This window comes from Equus quagga, chromosome 15, assembly GCF_021613505.1.
Source record: "Equus quagga isolate Etosha38 chromosome 15, UCLA_HA_Equagga_1.0, whole genome shotgun sequence".
In the NCBI taxonomy this organism is placed as follows: domain Eukaryota; kingdom Metazoa; phylum Chordata; class Mammalia; order Perissodactyla; family Equidae; genus Equus; species Equus quagga.
In genome coordinates, this window is record NC_060281.1 from 6,386,370 (window position 1) to 6,408,554 (window position 22,185).

A 22,185-nucleotide genomic window follows, 5' to 3' on the forward strand; every position below is an offset into this window, starting at 1 on the left:
TTATAAACCCACTACATTTTATTTCTCTAGCTTTGGCTTTGAGACTTAGTTCCTATATTCTATTCCATTTGTTCTCACATAATCTCCAAGACAGGCCTGCCTAATATATGTAGGTGAGTGAGTGGATAGCTGAATGGATTTACAGTCCTTTTTTGGTGTGATTTTAGGAAACCAGGACTGGTTTGCTTTGGAACTCCTGCCTCAGCTTTTTGGGGTGATCCTTGATAAGGCTCCTTCACTGAGGTGTTACAGACCCAAAATCCTTGGTAGGAGACATTACAACAGGCAGCATTTCGATAGGGAGATCCAGAACAGGAGATGAGAGGAAAGCCACATGCCATTTTATGAGTACGAATAACCAGAAATATATGGGGTGATTCTGTGGAGTGAGAGATCCCATTAAAATGAATGGAGTATAAAGAACAAGAAATCTGACAGCAGATTGGTTGGATTTGAATTACAGCTCTGTCACTTACCAGATAAGAGACATAAGCAAGTTATATAACCTCTATTCATCTAAATTCTACACCTTTAAAATGGAGATAAGAACAGTACCCGCCTCATTAGGTTGTTATGGGGATTATAGAAGTGAGTAGGTATAAACATAGTAAACACCGTCTAATTGTGACCCAGCTCGTTTGACCTGGAGATCCAGGAACCACACACTAAAACAGGAGAATTGAGAGAACTATACTTCAAGTTATTGTCTGAAAATCCTTTGAATCTAAAATAATAGCAAGAGAGAAATGCACAGAAATTCAATACATTTTTTAACAGTTAAAGGAAGCAAACTATCTGTTTTTCATAAAATGAAAATAATTTCATAAAATGAAAGGTGTGCTCTGTTTTGGCATACGGGCTATCGCATTCCCAACTGAGCTGAACAGAAACGCCACCTTCAGGCTCTTCAACAGTTTGGTGATACGTATTTTTTAAAAATTTGCAAGAGACTGATAAGGATATTTCACAATTCATCAGCTTTTAACTTTTCCTAAAGAAGTTCATTTTTCTTTACACTTACTCACTTCTTTCTTGTTAAATCCATATTTCTGCTGCTATGTGATTCTTCACTTTTGCAGAAAACCACTATTATCTTATTCAAATGTCTTAATCAAGTTGAGGTACTGATTATAAATCAACTTTAAAATATAGTAAAACAGGTTTATTAGAATTAACTATAAAATCTGCTTTGTGTAATTGAATAATTCACAGAATGTCATATGAAACATGGGCGAATATATCACAGAAAGCTTTATATATAGCACAATAGAAAATTGAAGTTTAAAACTTTAACTATTTTTTTGCTTATAAAATTGAGAACCATAAATCCTAGTTTATCTAATGATAGTCACAGAACTAGTCATTTTTATGAACTTCACACTAACTTTGTACATACTCATCAATTTAAATTCAAATATTTAATGAGATGAGATATTTTCACAAAATGCTATTGAAACTGTACAGTATTTAATAAAAAACAACAAAAACCCCAAATTAAGCAGTGAACATAGTCAGTAAAATAAAAAAAACTTCAGGTAAAAAGCAACAGATTCTCAGACCAGTTGTTACCTTCAAGTCTGCTAGAGACAAACATTTTTAAATAGTTCCTTATTTTATTTCTTGTGTTACTGCCTTTATTTGCTCATCCAAAAATTTTATTTGCTCTTTTGAGTTATACAGTTTAATTACAGATGTTATTTGCTGGTTCTCCATTGTGGACGTTGAAGCTCCTCATTAGCTTCCCAATTCACCATCGCGTTACAACTTTCTTTCAATAGATATTATTATTTTTAGTTCTCGTGTTGACTATGTTAAATAATACATTTAAGCTTCTATTTCTTAATCAAATTCAGATAACCAACCTTAACTTTTATTAAAATTAAGGGTATTAGTGCCATTTCTCTTCTCTGTACCATTAACCCTTTCCACCTACCAAATTCCATGCTTTATATTTTGTATTTACATTGTCATTATTTGAATATGTTAACGTAAGTATAATTAAGCTGTCTGTGCTTCATTTAAAAGTTGAAAACCAGTGGGCTGGCCCCTTGGTCAAGTGGTTAAATTCATGCGCTCCACACTGGTGGCCCAGAGTTTCACAAGTTTGGCTCCTAGTTGTGGGCCTAGTACCACTCACCAGCCATGCTGAGGCGGCGTCCCACACAGCAGAACTAGAAGGACCTGCAACTAGAATATACAACTATGTACTGGTTGGCTTTGGGGAGAAAGAAAAAAAAGAAGATTGGCAACAGATGTTAGCTCAGGTGTCAATCTTAGAAAAAGAAAAGTTGAAAACCAGTCACCAACATTAACGTTATTATAAATATGTTAATACTCTTCACCGAAGAAGTGATGCCAGAATCACATTTTTTTCCTGAAGTTTCCTATGTTGCAACCCGAGTTCATTTGAGGGATAATATTTCTAGCTTTGAGATCAAATAGTTTCTTTTATTTTGCACTGAATCAATTGTTCAAATTAGGTCAAAGTTTCTTTTATTTAGACCATTGTCTTCATCGTACCTTTTTAAATTTCTGCTCAAATTTCCCATTGACTTCTTTATTTGTATTTAAAGAAGAAATTAATTTCTTTTTATTTATGTTTTACAAATATGGTACAGTTTCATGTCCATTTTATATGTGGAATGGATCCATAAAGCTATCCTTGAAAAAAGAATTTCTTCAGCATTCACTGATTTCATGTTCTAATATTAGACAATGATGTTTCCCAGCTGTTATCATGGGCTATCTTGTCACTGAATTCCTGAATTAAACAAATAGTTTCATGTACCATTTGTCTTTCTTCCTTATCTCCCTGGCTTATCAGGAGTACATCTGAAAGTAACTCCCTAAGAACGTTTGAGAGAGATGGATTTTTTATTATTTTCCTTACTCCAATTTACTCCAAATTACTCCAAGTGATTTTCTTTCTCTAGAAACACTTAAAATTTTCTTTCTATCCTTGATGTTCCAGAATTTTGTAGTAATGAAACTAGATGCAGATCTTTTATTTACACGCATACTAAGCTCCTAAATAACAACTCATGTCTCTTATAAGCTGTAGCAAGATTTCTTCTATCAATTATTTGATGTTTATTCTGTCCATTTCTCCCATCCCTCTGTAATTCCTTTGAATGATAGAGTACTCGATGGTCTTAGATAGGAGTCTCCCTTTATCTGCGGGGAGATGTTGCAAGACCCCGATTGGATGCCTGAAACCACAGACAGTACCAACCCCGCTATGTACTGTTTTTCTCTATACATGTATACCTATGATAAAGTTTAATTTATAAATTAGGCACAGTAGCAGATTCACAACAATAACTATCAACAAAATAGAACACAACAGTATAAGGTAATAAAAGTTACCGTAGATCTTAGCCACCTCAGCATATGATCTTTTCTCTTTCCTTATTAAGTGAAGAACTTTCACCTTTTCACTTAAAGGAATCACTTTACGCCTCTCTGTGTCATATCTGAATTGCCAGCAGCACTACTCTTGCACTTTGGGGCCATTATTAAGAAAGACAAGGGTTTCTTGAACACAAGCACTGCAACACCAAGATGGCTCCTCAGGGACTCGTGGGCAGATGGCATGCCCATCGTGGATCTTCTGGTCAAAGGAATGACTCACGTTCCAGGCAGGCCAGAGGCGAGAGATTTCATCATGCTGTTCATTCAGAATGGCTGGAATTTTAAACTTATGAATTGCTTATTTCCGGAATTTTTTATTTAATAGTTTCAGACTGCTGTTGACCTCAGGTAACTGAAACCATGAAAAGTGAAACTGAGGATAAGGGGAGACTACTGTGTGTGACTTCATTTTTCTCTCAGATTTTCCTTCACTATGGTTTTGTAACAAATTTTCAGAGACTTACTCTATTTCCTCACTCTTAAAATGGATTTTATTACCACGTTTATACTACTACTACTTGTGTCCTTTTTGTTTTTTAATTATTTTCTTTACATATTTTATTTTTTCATGCAGATATAATATTTCTCCATATTTCCCTGAGGAAAATGATTACAATTTTTGTTTTGAAATTTCTCCATTGCCCATTGAGTTTCCGTAAGAAGGTAAAGGAGTTCTTGATCTGTTTCTAGGACTCAACCATGAAGATCACACTATTTTCACTGCCTCTTCAGCTTCTGTTTATGTTTCATCATTAACTTACTCATATCAGCTTTCAGCAAGTTGAAACTTGTGAAATACTCAGTCTGCTCAATCACCTTTAATCATTCTCTTTCCTCTTGAAAATTCCGTCCTTCTTGATTTTTTATTTTACAGGACTTTCCAGAGAGTGGAAAGATAAATGTTTAGGTTAATTGTGCAATATAGAGCTATTACTCAGATTTTGTAATTAAATGTCTTTAAAATAAGAAAATCAGAAATTTCTATAATTATAAAGAAAATAGTAAACTATTATGCAATGATTGTGTGTAAAAACTAATAAACATATATACATGTGCATATGAATTGGAAAATTTTAGTCAAAATATTTTGGAATTTGTTATAAAATATCTAACACTCAATATATCATATATAAATACAGAAAATTCAAATTTTGAATTTTAAATTTTCATCCAGATATTAGCATTTGTAGAAAAATACAAAACATTTTTCTAATTATCATGGGATTGTATAGTTTTGTTGTCTTTAATATAATAGATAAATAACGCTTTCCAAAAAATACACCAGTTAAATTCAATGTTTCAATCATTATTTTATTTGAGTGATGTTCACTTTGCATAACATAACCATGTTCATAATATAACGCCTTCATTTTCCTCATTTGCCTTTAAATAAGACTTATACTCCTATCATTTTGCTAAACCATTTTTAAAGTAAATTATAGATAGGACTCCCAATAAAGGCTATAATGTAAAATATGACAATGACATACCAAAAAAATTGCAGTAAATACACTTGCATATAAATAAGCTCCCTCTGCAAATAAAATTTAACTGTTATGTGTTGTAATTATCAATATACATTCATCTCCTAATTATCAGACATAGAATGAGTAATCCAAAGTGAATCCTAAATTTTGTACCTGGTGATAATTCAGTTAACTATTATTGAATATATGAATCATTATCTCACGGATAATATTTTAATTGGAGAAAGATTTAGTTTTTTGAAGTATTTAATTTGAAATGACGATATGATTAGGGTTAATTTTGAAACAGGTACTAGGAGTTGAGTCAGATGTCAGAATCAGAATTCTGGACGTAGGGAAAGAGTTTAGAAAAACCCTGGATGTAGAGGCCACAGAGAGGGAACAAACTCTCATCACAAGGCTGAGTGTTTGTCAGACTGCTCAAAAAAGCAAGATTGAATAACGTGCTCATATTCAAAGACTCAAATAGTTTAAAACTTAAATGATGTTTAAAAGATTTACCATGTTTGGGCCAGCCCAGTGGCATGGTGGTGAAGTTTGCCAGCTTTGCTTCAGTGGCCCAGAGTTTGCAGGTTCAGTTCCTGGGTGTGGACCTAGCACCAATCGTCAAGCCACGCTGTGGTGGTAAAACAGAGGAAGATCGCCACAGATGTTAGCTCAGCGACACTCTTCCTCAAGCAAAAAGAGAAAGATTGGCAGCAGATGTTAGCTCTGGGCCAATCTTCCTCAAAAAAAAAAAAAAATATATATATATATATTTACCATGTAAACAGTAAACATGAGGGAGCTGGAGGGGCTTTATTAATAGTAAACGAAATAAGTAGACTTTCAGACAAGAAATGTTATTAGAGACAAAGAACAAAACTTCCTGATGGCAAAAGGATCCATACTTCAGAAGGATATAACAATTATAAACATACACACATCTGTCAACAAAACTCCAAAATATACCAAACAAAAACTGAGACTATTCAAAGGAGAAATGCATAATTTAACAACTATCATTGGAGATTTCAATAGCCTTATTACAATAACTAATAGAACAACTAGATAGAAAATCAGTAAATACAGTCACGTGCTGCATAACGACATTTCGGTCAACAATGGGCTGCATATATGACAGTGGTCCCATAAGATTAGTACAATCTAGCCTAGGTGTGTAGTAAGCTATACCATCTAGGTTTGTGTGAGTATACTCTCTGATGTTCACACAATGATGAAATTGCCTAACAATGCATTTCGCAGAACCAACACCTGTTAAGCGACACATGACTGTATATGGTAGAGTTTAACATCAGCCAACAGGTCCAACTGGCATTTATAGAAAATACCACTTATCACTAGCAGAATGGAGGAATATGTATTCTTTCTAAGTACATAGAGAGCATTCTCCACATGGAAAAAATGTTAGGTTTACAACAAGACTGCAATGGAATTATTTCAAAATCAACACCAGGAAAACATTTGGGAAATCTGGCAGTATTGGGAAATAAACAACACACTTATAAATAACGCATGGGTCAAAGAAGACATCACAGGGCATAAAATAATTTCTTGAATGGAATGAAAATCAATACGGTATATCAAAATACGTGCTAAACTAAAGGAATGCTTAGATAGAAATTTATAGCTTCCTATACTTATACTAGAAAGAAATACATAAAGTCAGTAATCTGAGCTTGCACCAAAAGCTCAAAAAAGAAAAGCAATTAAACCCAAAATAAATGAAAGAGGAAAACAATAAAGATCATATGAGAAATTAATAAAAAAGAAACAGAAAACCATATGGGGAATCAACCATGCAATAAGCTAGTTTTTTGAAAAGATCAACAAAGTTGATAAACCTTTAGTTAGACTGACAGAGAGAGAAAAAACACACATTATCAAAACCAGGAATGAAAGAGGGTACATCATTACAACACTACAGAAGTTTTGAAAGATCATAGGAAATTTTATGAACAACTTTATGCCAACAAATTAGAAAGCTTAGAAGGAATATAAAAATCCCTAGAAAGACTCAAAAAATATAAAAACTTAAGTAGAAATAGAAAAAAGTGAAAAAATAATAAGAAATTGAATTATAATCGAATACTCACAAATAAAAATATTGGCTCAGATGGCTGTACCAGTGAATTCTATCAGATATTTCAGGGGGAAACAATCTCAACCATGCACAAATCTTTCTAGAAGAAGAAGATGGAACACTTTCCAAGTAATCCAATGAGGCCACTATTGCCCAGAAAGTAAAACCAGGCAAAAAACATCACAAGAAAATATAAACTAATTTCCCTAACTTTAAAAGGTGGTGGATCTAACCCTCTTTGCTCTTGAAAGTAGAATAAAATGGAATATAGGCTAACATAAATGATTTATTAACATCAATGATATTTACCACAAATATCTGAAAGCTCTTTTTAGTTTTTTTTCCTCCTGATTACTTCATCTGTAAAACTGAAATATAAATATTTAATAATAATGGCAAAAACAAATTGTAATACACACCAGTAATGGAGTTGTTCATTGCTGGGATTAGAAATATACTCAGGGTGATTTAATGAGAAAATTATTTCATTTAGAGATTACTAAAAGAACATACATGTAGGACTTGTAAAAGCATCTAGAGTCAGATTTGGAAAACTGGCATAAACAAAGGAAGCTAGACAGCAGGCAATAACACACCTTATATTATTGCAAGGCCAGTAGGGAAGATGTCACTGATACTAGAAAGTACCAAGGCAGTGTTGTCCATGGGCCCTTGAAAATTGATGTGGCTGTCCTGCCGCCGCCATGGGCAGAAATAGAGCTCTCCTCCATCCCTGTGTCTCTGCGTCACCCACTTCCTTTCCAATTCCATGGCGGGTCCATGATATTAGCCAACTTTAGCTTGCATACCACATTTAGGGGTACTTGAGACTGGGAAAGAAAACAACTGACATTTTCACCTTCTATGTGGAGAGGCCGCCCAAGGCAAGCCTTGTATGTAAGTTCTGTTGCTTAAACTGCCACCTACCAATCTGGAGTGCCCTGCCTCTCTCTTCAGACTCTCTTTTCCCTCTCTGTACAAAAACCAGTTTGTGAACCAACAGTAATTTAATGAAACAAGGAGCTGAGAGGTGTTTAACCACAGTTGCAGTGACATCAAAATAAACAAACAAAAAGAGTAGATATCTAGTTGATAGCATTAGGCAATGTGTTGATTTTGTGCAGACAGGTTGAAAATCTCATATATTCTGAATGTAATCTTAGACTTAGCTGCAAGTTGCATCAGTGACACATTTATAATGAGGCAGCTCCTTTTCTTGTTTCTAAGTAATAACTGTGAGATTGAGGCAGACCAGTGCCTACGTGGTACCTGTGCAGATGGGGACACAGCACTTCAAGCTGCCTGTGTCGGAATGGATTTCAAGGTAGGCACACATGCCAACCAAAACTAGGATAAGTGAAGGTTAATTTGAGGTGGAAGTAACTCCTTATTTTTAGAAGATACAGTTCATCTCATAGACATGCGTACTAATTGTTTTTCCGGGAGGATATTTGAATACATAATGTCTCCGTGGATCCTTTTACTAAGTCTTCACATCGTCACAGAAATAGATGCATTTAGTACTGAATGAATATTTTGCTTTTGTAAATGAATCAGGGTTCGTTTTCTTAGAAGATTTATCAACTATAAGTCCGTTACACTTATATTTAAAATTTGTAATATTTTTTTTACACCACCTCCCATTCTGTTGCTGTGGTAACTCTTATAATGGCCCTTGTCAATATATATCAATCATTTTGATAAAAAGCTGTTCATGTTTTAAAATATTGATGATTTTTCACATTAGAAGAAAACTAATAGTAGGCACACCTTTGTTTTCGAAGATTCTCAATACTTCCCTTATATACAAGGAAACAGCATGAAATTGCCATCATTACAAGCCAAAATGTTGCTCAAAACCAATTCCCCAAAATTGTTCCTAATTCTACTCCTATGTGAATGATTGATTGAAAAATAAAAACACTGCGTAATTTTTAAGCAACAAAAAAGTCAAATTTATTTCAAAAACCATGAATGCAACAGCTGTTTTTTTTTTTGTATTAAATCTAAGAGACTGGTTTTATGTGGTTAATCTTCTTAAGAATGATCATCTTCAGAGAATATATGGCCACTTATAAAAATTTAATATACTATTTATCAACAAAAACTCAAGTTGACTTCTTAAAATTTTATGACAGAGTAAAAACAAGGTCTTCTGGAGAGATGAATTGTGGTATATCCCCAACTATAAGGAAGAAACCAAGGTTTTTAAATGTGCCATTTTTTTCTCACAAAGTTGATCCACAAATTTACCAAGTAAACATTTTTAAGGTTTAGAAAAAGTATTCATTCACTCACATTTATTTAATTTTCCCTTTCTTCTCAGCTTAACTGGATGTTCTAATGTCATATTTTGACTATGTATTTCATTTTGTCAATGATAATAGTAATACAAATAGATTTTCTATTTAATTAGGTATGCTCTTTCCTATTTAGGTGTACATTGCATTAATTTTTCTCTAGCCCAGATTCATTTCACCATTTTGGAGAAAAAATTTTGAGAATATTAAGATTTCCATTCATCTAACTTGTAAATACAATGTGTTATGTGTCAATGTCAATTTTTCTGTTCTTGTTAAAGAGTGGCAAAAGAAAAATTAGCTATCATAAGTCTTAAGAGTCAAGTCAGTGTCAGTTTAGGCTATGTTTTTCAATTCTGCAAATTAATAAACAACCTAAGTGACAAAACATGAAAGGTCAGTTTTAGCAACACGAGTTGTAGGTGGAAGTTTAATGGAAGATCTGCAGTGCAGAATTAGCTAAAAGAAAATGCTAACTTTATAGTTAATGGACATTTCTGTTTTCCTTTCTTTCCATATAGGTTTGCTTTGTGAAATTAGTAGAAAGAAATGTGATTCTTCACCCTGCCTCCAAAACACTACACCTACAGAATTCACGGATAAAGTCGAACGCATCTGTCCTCCCGGCTTTATCGGTAAGTAACATTTGACAACTGTGCCTTGTAAAGAACGTTTAGCCCTCAGGGACATAAATCGGGAAATTATTGACTCATTACTTCCTTTTTTATTTCCCTTAATCTAACATTTGATTTGCATCCCAATAACCTGAAACGTCTAGTCTGTCTCTAGACTCCAAAGCAGAAGATAAATCAGTTCACATCTCAGCAGACAGAATGCCAACCAGCTCGGAGGAGATTCATCTGCAGTTAGTAATTCCAAAAGAAGTTGTTGCTGTTTGTAGTAAGGTGAAATAAATGGGTTCTGACACTAATGCATGTGGCGTTCTTATCCAATGAGTACAGTCTCAGAGATTACCCCAAAAGGATCCAAAGTTTTGGGCAAATTTAAGAATTATAACCCTGCTTGCCTTATTAAAACTTAAAATATTTTTATTATTTTTCAAAGGGACGAGAAGTGAAACAGACGCAGATGAGACGGCTTCACAGCCCTGCAAGAATGGAGCCACCTGCGCTGACCAGCCCGGTAATTACTTCTGCCAACGTGTGGCTCCATTGAAAGGTAATGAACACCAAGGGAGAAGGAAAGCAAACATAATTAACTTTAGAAAGCATTTCTGTCTCTTGTCTGAACTCATTTCAGTCCTCCAACAACATCATTATCCCTTCGTTTTCTTAAAGTAGACTTCTAAAGTGACCAGCCAATTACCCCTCAGGCAGAAACTAGAGCAAAATGAGCTTTGTTTATACATCCACTAAAAGAGTCGCATTTCTTATTTTTTATTAGGAAAGTCACTGATACAACCAAATAATAAAATGAAAAGGAAGGAAGGAATATATTACCAACCTACATGTTATATTCGAGATATCTTTTTCCTAGTCAATTTCTGATGAAATCATCAAGGTTTCTTTTTTTCTTTCTAAACTAATAATTGATTTAATTTTTGAATGTAGCTATGTTGTGCTTAAGGTATAGTAACTCATTAACAGATTTTTTTTATTTGGCTTAAACTCTGATGATACTTCTTTAGCTTCAGTTGAATTTTCTTTTTCAAAAACTAAGTAAATGTATGCTTTGCCTTGTAAAATATATGTTTTGATAAATTGTTGTGCAAACCAATATATAGGAAGTACATCACTGGATACTTCTCCGAACTTTACTATCTTTTTCTAAGCCAAGGAATATGTAACCTGCATTATTCAGGATTCTCCAGAGAAATAGAACCAATGGGAGATATGTCTATATACCCACATCTATATATCTATGTCTCTATATTATGGAGATTCATTGTGAGGAATTAGTTCACAGTTAAGGAAGCGGAGAAGTCCCATGATCTACTGTCTGCAAGCTGAGACCCAGGAAAGCAAGTGGTGTAATTCCAGTCTGAGTCCAAAGGCCTGAGAACTGGGGGAGCTCACAGTATAGATCCCAGGCTGAGGACAGGAGGAAGCCACTGCCCCAGCTCAAGCAGGCAGGCGAGAAAGGCACAAATCCTCCCTCCCTTAACTTTTTGCTCTACTCGGGCCCTCAGCAGATTGAATGATGCCCACTCACATTGGGAAGGGCAATCCGCTCTGCTGACTCACTGATTCAAGTGCTAACCTCCTCAGGAAACACTCAGACACACCCAAAAGTAATGTTTAATCTGGGCACCCTGTGGCCCAGTCAAATACACACCTGAAATTAGCCATCACAGCGTTCAACTAAACATAATCAATTTAGATATTTTTACATGTTGTACTTAATTTTCTTAGTATCTCCTTACAATTACTAATTAAACAATATGATTGCCTGAGCAACTTCAAATATTTGGCACCTATTTAAAGTCACAAGTTTTCTTATCTGTTAAATGGAAATAAGAATATACCTACATCACTGATTTGAAGGTAGATTGTCTCATATAAATACTACATTGCCTGCCAGAAATTAATAATCATCGAGTTTAATTGTAATTTTAAATAATTCTAACATATATATGTAAAATCCATACAATAGGTGATATTTTACAATGTTTGGGTAGGTAGGAATCAATGCATATTTGTTTAAACATACATCTTTAAAGATACATACAGAATAGTCTAAACAATGCCAATAAATAAAAAAAAAAATATTTCCTTTTAAAAATAACAAAGGTTGCCCAGTGCCTAGATCTTGGTTTCTCTTACCATTCTCCAATAAAATGAACCAGATCTCCTTAGAGATCTAGTTGATTGTGGGACCAGGATACTGAATGTACAAAAGTGTGGAAAATCTTGTAATGCCAAAAAGCAATGAAGTACTCGAAATACAAAACCATGAGAGCATATCAAAGGGACACTGAGGAGAACTGAAGGCATTCCCAATGAGAGAAAAACCGGAAGATGGAAAAACATAGGTCCCTAAATTCTAAAGTAGTAAAATACCCAGGGGCCAGGAGCATCCCTACTGTACTGAGTGAGCAAACAAGAAACAAACAAGTGAGTTGTTATTGTGTCAAGTCACGAAGGTAACAAGGAGTTTCTTCTTTACAGCAACTAGCATTAGTGACTCTAAGAATTATCCCTTGAATGATCATAGAGATTTCCTTGAAAATTTCACTGGAATTGATTTTTAAAATCCCATGGATAAATGTATTTTTTTAAAAAAATATGTGTAATACAGTATGAATTCAGTTTCTATATAACATGCACATGAAATTTATTTTCTTAATTTAGTAATTCTTTATTCTCTGATTAAGTTTGTTCTAAGCCTGTTAGCGATTTTACAATCTATTTTAAAAAGAAATAAAAAGATTATACATGAAAAATGAAACCAGCAAAGCACATTAAAATATTAGGATTAAGTTTAGTAAATATTTAGTTGATTCAATAATTCGGTCAGCGTAGTTCTTCTGTATTGAGTAGACTGGAGTTAACAAACTGTGTCTCCCAGAGGCAGATCCCGGCCCTTCCTATCTTGTCCATCTCACAAACACCAGCACACCCATTTATTTATGAACTGCTGATCGCTGAAGCCATCAGAGTGTATGTTTTCTTTGCCTGTAAGGCCTAAATTATTTACTGTCTGCTCCTTTCAGAAAACATTTGCTGACCCTTGGTATAGAAAATACTCAAATAATAACCTATTTTATAAGCTACTCATAGTTTTCTGTTGGTGTAGTGGAAGTGTTATCTGTTGGTTCTTTATCTGCACTAACATATGTTTTATTAAAGTAATGTGCAAAGACTTCCAGTTATAGAAAATATGTAATTCTACTCCACTATACTAGATTAATACAATTTTTCAATTTTGAGTAAAATTTATGCCAGAAAAATAATACATATATTTCTGAACTTATAAATTTATGAGCATTCTTCTGAAAATTTAAGGAATACATACAGTTACCATTTACCACATATGTGAATTTGTACAATTTAGGGCTTTGAGTGTTTATTTTAGGAATATACCCTGGTTCAAATGTTTTGCCATTTAGAGAGGCTATGTTTCATGGCTAGTTATAGCTTATTAAAACATACATTAAAGAAAGGAATTTACCCAAAAAGTGGATTGTGATTTTATATAGTCCATTTATGGGGACAACAGAAAACAATTAGAAAAATCTCTGTATAATTACTTCTGGAGAGCTGAATAACGCAGTGTTTTTATGCATGTTAGTTTCTAGCATTATAATTATGGATCCTCCACAAATAGCATAGCTTTCACACATAATGTTATTAATGCTCTATATCTCTTTTGAAATCTGTGGAATCTTTTTTATTCTTTTTTAAGAGAACAAATAAATACAAAAATAAATTACTCAACACAATGCTTTTGCCATGAGGTGTCCATCCACTTGTTAGCAAGTGGTTGGCTTTGATTTAATCTAGGCTCCCTTGCAAGTTCAAGTCTTAGAAACTGAATCTAGCAAATAAACAACAAAAATGCATTTCCTTCTGAAGGAAAGGGCATTATTATTTTGTCTTCTGCTTACTATGAACTAAATTTTTCTTCAGCAATGAGCAGAGAATTTTAATAAATACAAATAGTTCTTTACCTTCCCTGATGGAGGTAATTATTAGGATTTCCCTGAAGTAAACCTCATGTAAGAAAGCAAGATATGGACTACATACATGTTCTGCATGTTTGGATTTCACAATTTTCTATTCTAATTAAAACAAGGAGGTATAAACCAGTCTTTCCCAATGAGCACTATTGTCATGAACCAGTCTATTGTCACGGCCACTCATTGCTTTCTGGAGCACCCTCCACTAAGGCTCTCTATGCCCAACACTTCCAAGAAGAATTCAGCGATATTAGTTTATCTTGCTTTCCAAAATGTGCTAAGTAGAGGTTTTTCTATTTCCATGTGTGGATTAAATAGGAATAAACAAAGCCTCAATGTGTAAATTCTCCTTCTACGTATGAAATAAAAAGAAAATTATTAATCATGTAGAGACATGCACACACACATACACACAGCTGGAATTAAGTACACCTACTCATCTATCCTCCAGAGTTAAGTGCAATTGTGTATGTGGTCATGTTTTACAAATGCTAGTTATTACTATTTGTTTAAAAAAATATAGTCAGTGCCAACCAGTAATGCAGCCTTTGCCCAATCAGTAATTTTAAATTCTAGAAGTAATGTCCATGAAATGTAATGGAAGTGACGGATAGGTGGCGATGACTACGTGTAGTGGACATCCTGCTCCTGACCCACTTAGCCAGTCCCGCCCTACCAGTGAAGCACTTGAGGAGGCAAAGTCCATCTCAGAACTTGGAGTGTTCTCTTGGTTGATGGAAAAGACCACAACTCTCAAATTTCCTAATGCACATTAGTGATACTTCGAACTACATTAAGTTAACGTGATTCCCTCTAAAAAGTATGATTGATAAATCTAAAATTTTAAGTGTACACTTACTAGTAACTAACTAACCTGTTGATTTCATAATTCATATAATGAACTATTTGCATATTGAATTTTATTAAATGAAGGAATCCTGGGAGAAAATAATATTGCATATATCGTTGTTAAAGAAATGGTCTGGGTACTTCTATCACCTTTTGGAGTAATAAGTTGTCTCCCTTTTCTTCTAAAACATAAAAGTTTCCAATATGTAATACAAAGAAGACAGGGCTTTGAGGTAAGTTATTGTTTGATTCTCAAGAAAACGTGTGCTTAAACTAACAAAAATGTAATTCTAATAAGGCCGTGTATGTGCAAGTAGAATAGAAATATTGTTTGAGCAAATGTCTTATCTGCTAAAGCTTTAGTGACACATGTCCCTAAATGTGTAGCAATTAAGATAACAAAGCAGAGTTGGTAATTAGCCATTAAACATGTTTGCAAAAGAAAGTAAGCAGAGAAGAAAAGAAAACTCAGCAAAATAAAAATGCTTAAGTGTGTTGAAAGCCGGAATAGTAATGCTGTTTTCTGGATAGGACACTCTGTTAGGGGAAGTTGTAATTAGGAAGCAGATTTAAGTACATATTTTTAAGTGCTTGTGGAGAAAAAGACAGGAGTACAGATAATGGAGCAATTAGTTTTTCAGTCATTCTTGTGTTGATCTACAATGGGGAGCTGCAGATGTTGCCATTAAATGCTCCAGACAAGTCAGTCCACAGCGATACTAAACATTCTTGGAGGACAAAATATTTTGGGGGCAATATGCAGGCAACCACCTTCAAAGCTGTGAAAATCTCTTAAAGTCAACTAGCGATCAATTGAGTATATTAACAAAAAGTCAATTTGATTTAATTCTTTTAATGAAAGTAGCACTATGAATATTAATTTGGAGGAGTCAAATAAATTAGATGAACTATTAAGTATTGAGTTCATAGTAAGAATCTAATAGAAAAAAACTAGTCATTTAATAGTTGATGTTGGCTATTTTGTCTCCTGCTTTTTCTGTGCAGCAATTAAAATAGGAAGCATGAAGCACATGTTAGTTTGACAATCAGTATTGTGTTCACCTTCTTGGTGATTACATCGTTGCCTTTAGTTCCATATAAACACTTAGATACTGAGGCCATTTAGACAGCAAGCATGAAGGGAACCTGAGTAGAAGATAAGCATATTTCTTTGTACTACTTATAAACAGAATTAATTCTCTTTTCTTCTTTTATTAATTTCTTTCCCTGTTTTTAGAATTCAGAGGTATTTAATATCTTGATCAAATATTTCTTTAATTGTATGATTTCAGTTGTATTTCTTCTTAATACATCAGAGCTATTATTTATCAGTTTGACATTCCCTATCTTTTTTCTTTAGAACCTATAGGCTACTCAACTGTTTGGTAATTATATTTGACTACATTTTCTATAAAAATAGGATATAAAGTGAAAAAAGTATTGTTACTGACTGTAAGTATGAACGTATTATATTGAACATGCTATAGGGTTAAATTAACAAGACATTGCAGAGCTGGTCCCATCGGGGTAACTGTATGTGTGCAGCGATAGAATGACAGGTGTGGCACATTCGGAGAAATGCTTGACTCTAACCCACACTTTATACTAATCATTTTTGATTTGCATCTCCAATAGGAAATAATATACCCCTGACTCTCTAACAATTAGGGACATTATAGTTAAGTTCAAAATTCCAGAGAAGGACTGGTTTGCAATACACTCATAATAATTTCAGCTCTTCGAAAGTGATGACACTGCTATTGTTTTTCAGTTCTTACCTTCCTTAGCTTCCAGGATATTACTCATCTTCAATATTTGATACTATTCAGCATCCTCAACTTTTACCTTTTTAGTATATAAGCTTTTCAGGTTGACCAAATCTATCCACATATGTCAACGACATCTTTCCCAGCATGTGGAGAATTAACAAATAGCTTCATTTAGTGTCCTGTGACAAAACAGGAGAGGAAGGAGATGAGCTAATGATGAGACCCAAGACTGCATGACTTTTAAATCCTTTGTTAAGACTGTAGAATAACTTAAGTCAGAGGCAGGTAGACCCCTCAGCGAGACAAAAATACTGTTAGAAACCTTAAGGGCTTACACTAACTCTCCCCCTAAGGTAAACAGGACATAATTCAGAGAAATGAGCGGGTCTAGCAGGAAGTAAGCTGCAAAAGTTACTCAGCTGCAAACATGAGCCATTACTCATGGCTTGCAAAGTAGGGACCCAGAGTACTATGGACCGGTCTTTACTATGTGCCAGTCTTTACTATGTACTTTCCTCCCTTTCCTCCCCTTTCAAATGTGTATTCATTGCAATATTCTTGTCTTTGCCTCAGCTTTGTATACTGACAATATGGATGAGCAGATAACCTGTCTTTTTAATTTGTAGATCTCTGAATCAAGAAAAGCCATATCCAAATGTTAAAACAGAGAAACTATAATGAAGCAGTCTCTTCTACATTTGGGCTTAACTTAAATAATGATAGCTTAGAATTCAAGCTAATTCCAATGAGACAATGCATTTGCGGGTGGAGAGAGCATATTTTTCACAGGGAGGATGTGAGTCATAGTGACCAGAGTTTGCACTGTGCTGCATAATTTCTTAAATGACCAATGATTATCCTTTTTGGTCAACGGAGTCTGGCTCACCACCCTTCCTCCATGTGGCTCTCAGTATGCCTAGCTTAGGCTTCCTCACAACATGGCAGTTCAAGGGTAATCAAAATTTTTTTGACCCGATTTTTTGTAGGGCAGTGGTTCTCAAATAGAGATGATTTTGCCCCTCCAGGGGACATTTGGCAAAGTGTAGAGATAGTTTTGGTTGTCACAACTGGATAGGTGAGAATAGCATCTAGTAGTTATGTTATGAGTGGAATTGTGTCCTCCCAAAATTCACATGTTGAATTCTTAACCCCCAGTACCTCAGAATGTGGACTTATTTGGAAATAGGGTCATTGCAGGTGTAACGTGTTAAGATGAAGTCACATTGGTGTAGCATGGGGCCCTAATCCAATATGACTGGTGTCCTTATCAAAAGTGAAACTTTAGACACAGACACACACTGAAGGAGATCACCATGTGAAGATAAAGGCAGAGGTTGGGGTGATGCTTCTACAAGCCAAAGATTGCCAGCAAACATCAGAAGCTAGGAGAGAAGCATTAAACAGGTTCTCTTTCAAAATCTTCAGAAGAACCAACCTTGCCAATACCTTGATTGGGGACTTCTGGCCTCCAGATCTGTGAGACAATAAATTTCTTCTGTTTAAGCCACGCAGTTTGTGAGAAAGCCCTAGCAAACTAGCCCAGGGTGGATGCACAGGAAGCTGTCAAACACGTTATGAGGCAGCCCCACACAACAAAAAAGTATTAGGTAAAACTGTCAGTGCTGCTGATATTGAGAAACCTGATCTTAGAGCAAGTGTTTCAAGAGGAAGGAACAAGAGACTGCCAGTCTCTTAAGATTTATTGCTGCAAAATTGACAAAGTAGCACTTCTCCAGGGTTCCGTTAGACAAACATTCACAGAGCTCATCCAAATTCAAAAAGAGGGGTAGTAGTTATTTTTCTCTGCTACCATGCGTGGGGCCACAGATTGTTTACATTTCATCTGCATGCAAAATACTCACTCTCTGCTGAGACTCAAAAATTCTTCTTCTATCATAGCATCAGGTTTATGTTGAGCTTAGAAATGAAACTTTCTACAAGTCCTTTTATGAAAGCTGCAAAAGCATAAAAAACAGTGTTAAATTAACATTTAAGAATGTCTATGCATAAAACTATAAAACATTGCTGAGATAAAGAAGAATTGTAGAGATGGAAAAATGGAACCTGATCATATATTGGAAGAATGAGTATGGTTAAGATGATCTATAAATTCAGTGTAATACCTGTTATAATGCAAGTAGTGTTTTGTTTTTTTAATTGACAATTTGGTTTAAAAAATGGAAATGTATGAACTTATAATGGCTAAAACAATCTACTGAATAAAAGAACAAGTCTGGAGAAGTTATACTATCTGACTTTGTAACTTAATATCAAGAGAATGTTTTATTAGAAACAAAGGGAGGAAGGGAGGGAGTGAGGAAGGAAAGAAAGTAGGAAGGAAGGAAGGAAAGAAGGGAATATTGATCAATGAAAGTGAAAGAAGGTTCTAGAAATAGAACCACATTTATACAATTAGTTCATTTTCAACAAAGGATCCAAAGTGATTCAACTGGAAAATGAAAATCTTTTCAACAAACAATAATGAAATAAGTAGATATTTACGGGGAAAAATGACATTGACTTCTACCTCATACTGTACACAAAACACTAATTTAAGATGATCATTGATCTTTATGTAAAAGCCAAAACTATAAAGCTTTTAGGAGAAAACATGCGAGTAGCTCTTTTCGAGCTAGGAAGAAGCTTTTATTTATTAGAAAAGGCAGAAAGTAATATCCATAAAAGGAAAAATGGATAATTTACACTACACAAATTCAAAATTTTTGCTTGCCAAAGACACTATTGGGAAAATAAATAGATCAGCATGAGAGAAAATATATGCAAACATCTACCTGACAAAGGACTTAAAGTAGAATATACATGGAATATCTATAATGCAATAATGTAAAAAAACCCACTAAAAATAATGTGCAAATGACTGGAACCAACGTTCACATAGGAAAATAAGCAAATAAAAAGATCTTACCATCATTAATCATCAGGGAAACGCAAAATAAACCCAAGGATGGATACTACTCCAAAATGTCTAAAGTTTTTTTAAGTGTTGAAAATATGAACTAACCAGAATTCTTATACCTTGATGATAGATAAAATTACTGATTGAAAATAAAATGAAAAAATTTGGAAAAGAGTTTGGAAGTTACTTTTAAAGTTAAACGTACATCTAACAAAGGACAGCAATCGACTCTTAGGTATATAAGCAAATGAAATGAAAATATTTTTCTACAAAAAGCATTTACAAGAATGTTTACAACAGCCTTAGTCATAGTAACTGGAACCTAGAAACAAGCCAAATGTGTGTCCACATGAAAATATATAAACAACTCGTGGTATGCACACGCCATGGGCTATTACTCAGTAATAAAAAGGATCAGACTCCTGATACACAAGACTCTCAGACATTATGCTAAACAAAGAAGATGGACGGAAAGAGAACATATTGTGAGATTCACTTATGTTGTTTCTCAAATAGGAAAAAAAAAAACCCAGAAAAGTGGTTGTTTCCGAGGATAGCGTTGATTGGGAAAGAGGAATGAAGGAAATTTCTGAGGTGATGGAAGGTTCTATATCTTAAAAGATGACCTGTGAGTTAAGAAGTTTATTCATTTGTAAAAACTCACATAATGTACACTTAAGATTTATGCATTTATTCTATGTAAGTTTTGGCAAAAAACAAGACTGTAAATTGATTTCCGATTAGTAGTTTTGCTTTCTTCAGTTGTTTGGGTTAGCAATTCTAAAACATTTTTCTGTGTATTATAGCCTTGAGCAAATTAGTAAATACATTGAGGATGATGGGAGCTAGATTTCTCACTGTTGGAGAGGGAATTTACAAATACGGAAAGGAGGTCAATTATAAAGCACCCTGGGGTGTTGACTATAAATTGGAGGTATGAGTATGAATTCATGGTTTTTAATAAGTAGAGACAGAAGCATAAATATAACTATATAAGTACATGCATGCATGTATTATATTATACGGTACTATAAATGAAATTGTATGTATCAGCATGACCCCAATGCATGTGTGTGCGTCTGTCTGAAGTATTTGTCTGCATGTATATCTGTGTGTGTATCTAGGTGCAGATATAGGAAAATACATGTGTATGTACATATGTTTATATGTGTGGATATACACATATACGTACAATTCCTAGCTCTGTCCATTGATAGTTGAGCACTCATATCACACAGTTCTTGACTTCTAAATATCATCTTCTACTTATATAAACCATGGCTTTTTAGAGAAAAGACAAACTCCAAGCCTGAAGAAGGGAAACTATAAGATAAACCATAAATATTTTTTCGTATTACAAAATAAAACAGTACTCAAAGAAAAATGAGAATTTATCAAAAGGACACAAAGGAGCCAGCTTGAAAGTACTTCTGCTGGCCAAATATGAGAAAATTTGAGTGTTAAAATGAATAACAAAGTTAATGGATTATAATCCACTTAATAATATAATAGATACCTCAATTCTTAAGTAAATATATAATGAATTGAAAAATAGACAAATACTTGGGGAAGTATGAAGGGAAAGCTCTTCATTATAGCAGAATGTCAGCTGACATATATGAAAGCAATGGTCGAGTTAGAAAATCATCCATGGTTACTAGAACTAGCGGGTGAATGATTCATAAGAGACGGGATGTGTACATAAATCAGATAAGCCAAAATTGACAGGCATTTTACAAAATTTCTGGACTGAAATCTGCAAAATGTCAAGGTCCAGAAAGACCAAGAAAGGATAAATAACTGTTCCAGCAAAAGATAACCACACTAAATTCGGGATGCAATCTTGGATTTGATTCTGACCAGGAAAAAACACTGTGTGAAAGATTTTATTGGGGTTGGTGATAAAATTTGCATACAGACTGTGGGTTAGATAATAGATGTGATTTTGATAATTGTACTGTGGCAGTGTAAGGAATAATATTGTCTTTAGAAAATGCACACTGCAGTACTTTCTCACAAATTGTTCACTTTCTTCAAAATGAAATGCATCTGACAGATGTAATATAATATATACTAGAAATGCATGTCGTATACGTACGTGTAAATAGGAAATATTAATGCAAATATAGGAAAATACAAACAATTTGTGACTGAATTAAGTACTGGAGTTTCTTGAATTATTTTTATTTTTTTTGTCAGTTTAAGCCATATTAAAATAGAAAGTTAACAAAAATTGATCTTAATACTCAACAGTGATGCCACACACCTATTAGTATGGCTAAAATTAAATAAACAAAGAACAGATAAATGACAATACTGAATGGTTGTGAGGAGGCAGAGCAACAAAAACTCTCTTCATTGGGAATGATGGGAATGCAAAATGGTAAAGCCACTCGGGAAAATAATTTGACAGTTTATTATAAACTAAACATACACTTGCCATGTGAACCAGCACTCAAGTCTTTACTCAAGTGAATTGAAGACTTATGTTCACACCAAAGTCTATATGCAAATGTTTGTAGTGCACATTTATGCCTTTATCCATATTCACCAAAAAACTGGAAACGGTCAACATGCCTTTCAACAGGGGACTGGAGAAACAAATTCTGCTACATCTGTACAGTGGTATACTGCTCAGCAATGAAAAGAAATAAATTATTAAGACAATATTGATAAAACATAAATATTTTTTGCTACTTTTGGGAAAGAAACCAGACACAAAAGATGTGC

General features: G+C 34.1%; 1 protein-coding gene across 1 annotated transcript in view; it reads left to right on the forward strand.

Moving 5' to 3' along the window:
* Window positions 1–22,185, forward strand: part of EYS (eyes shut homolog) — a 1,407,877-nt gene that overhangs the window by 351,024 nt on the left and 1,034,668 nt on the right. The window contains 1 exon segment of the mRNA XM_046639782.1: window positions 10,347–10,460. Coding sequence (XP_046495738.1) covers window positions 10,347–10,460 — 114 coding nt within the window.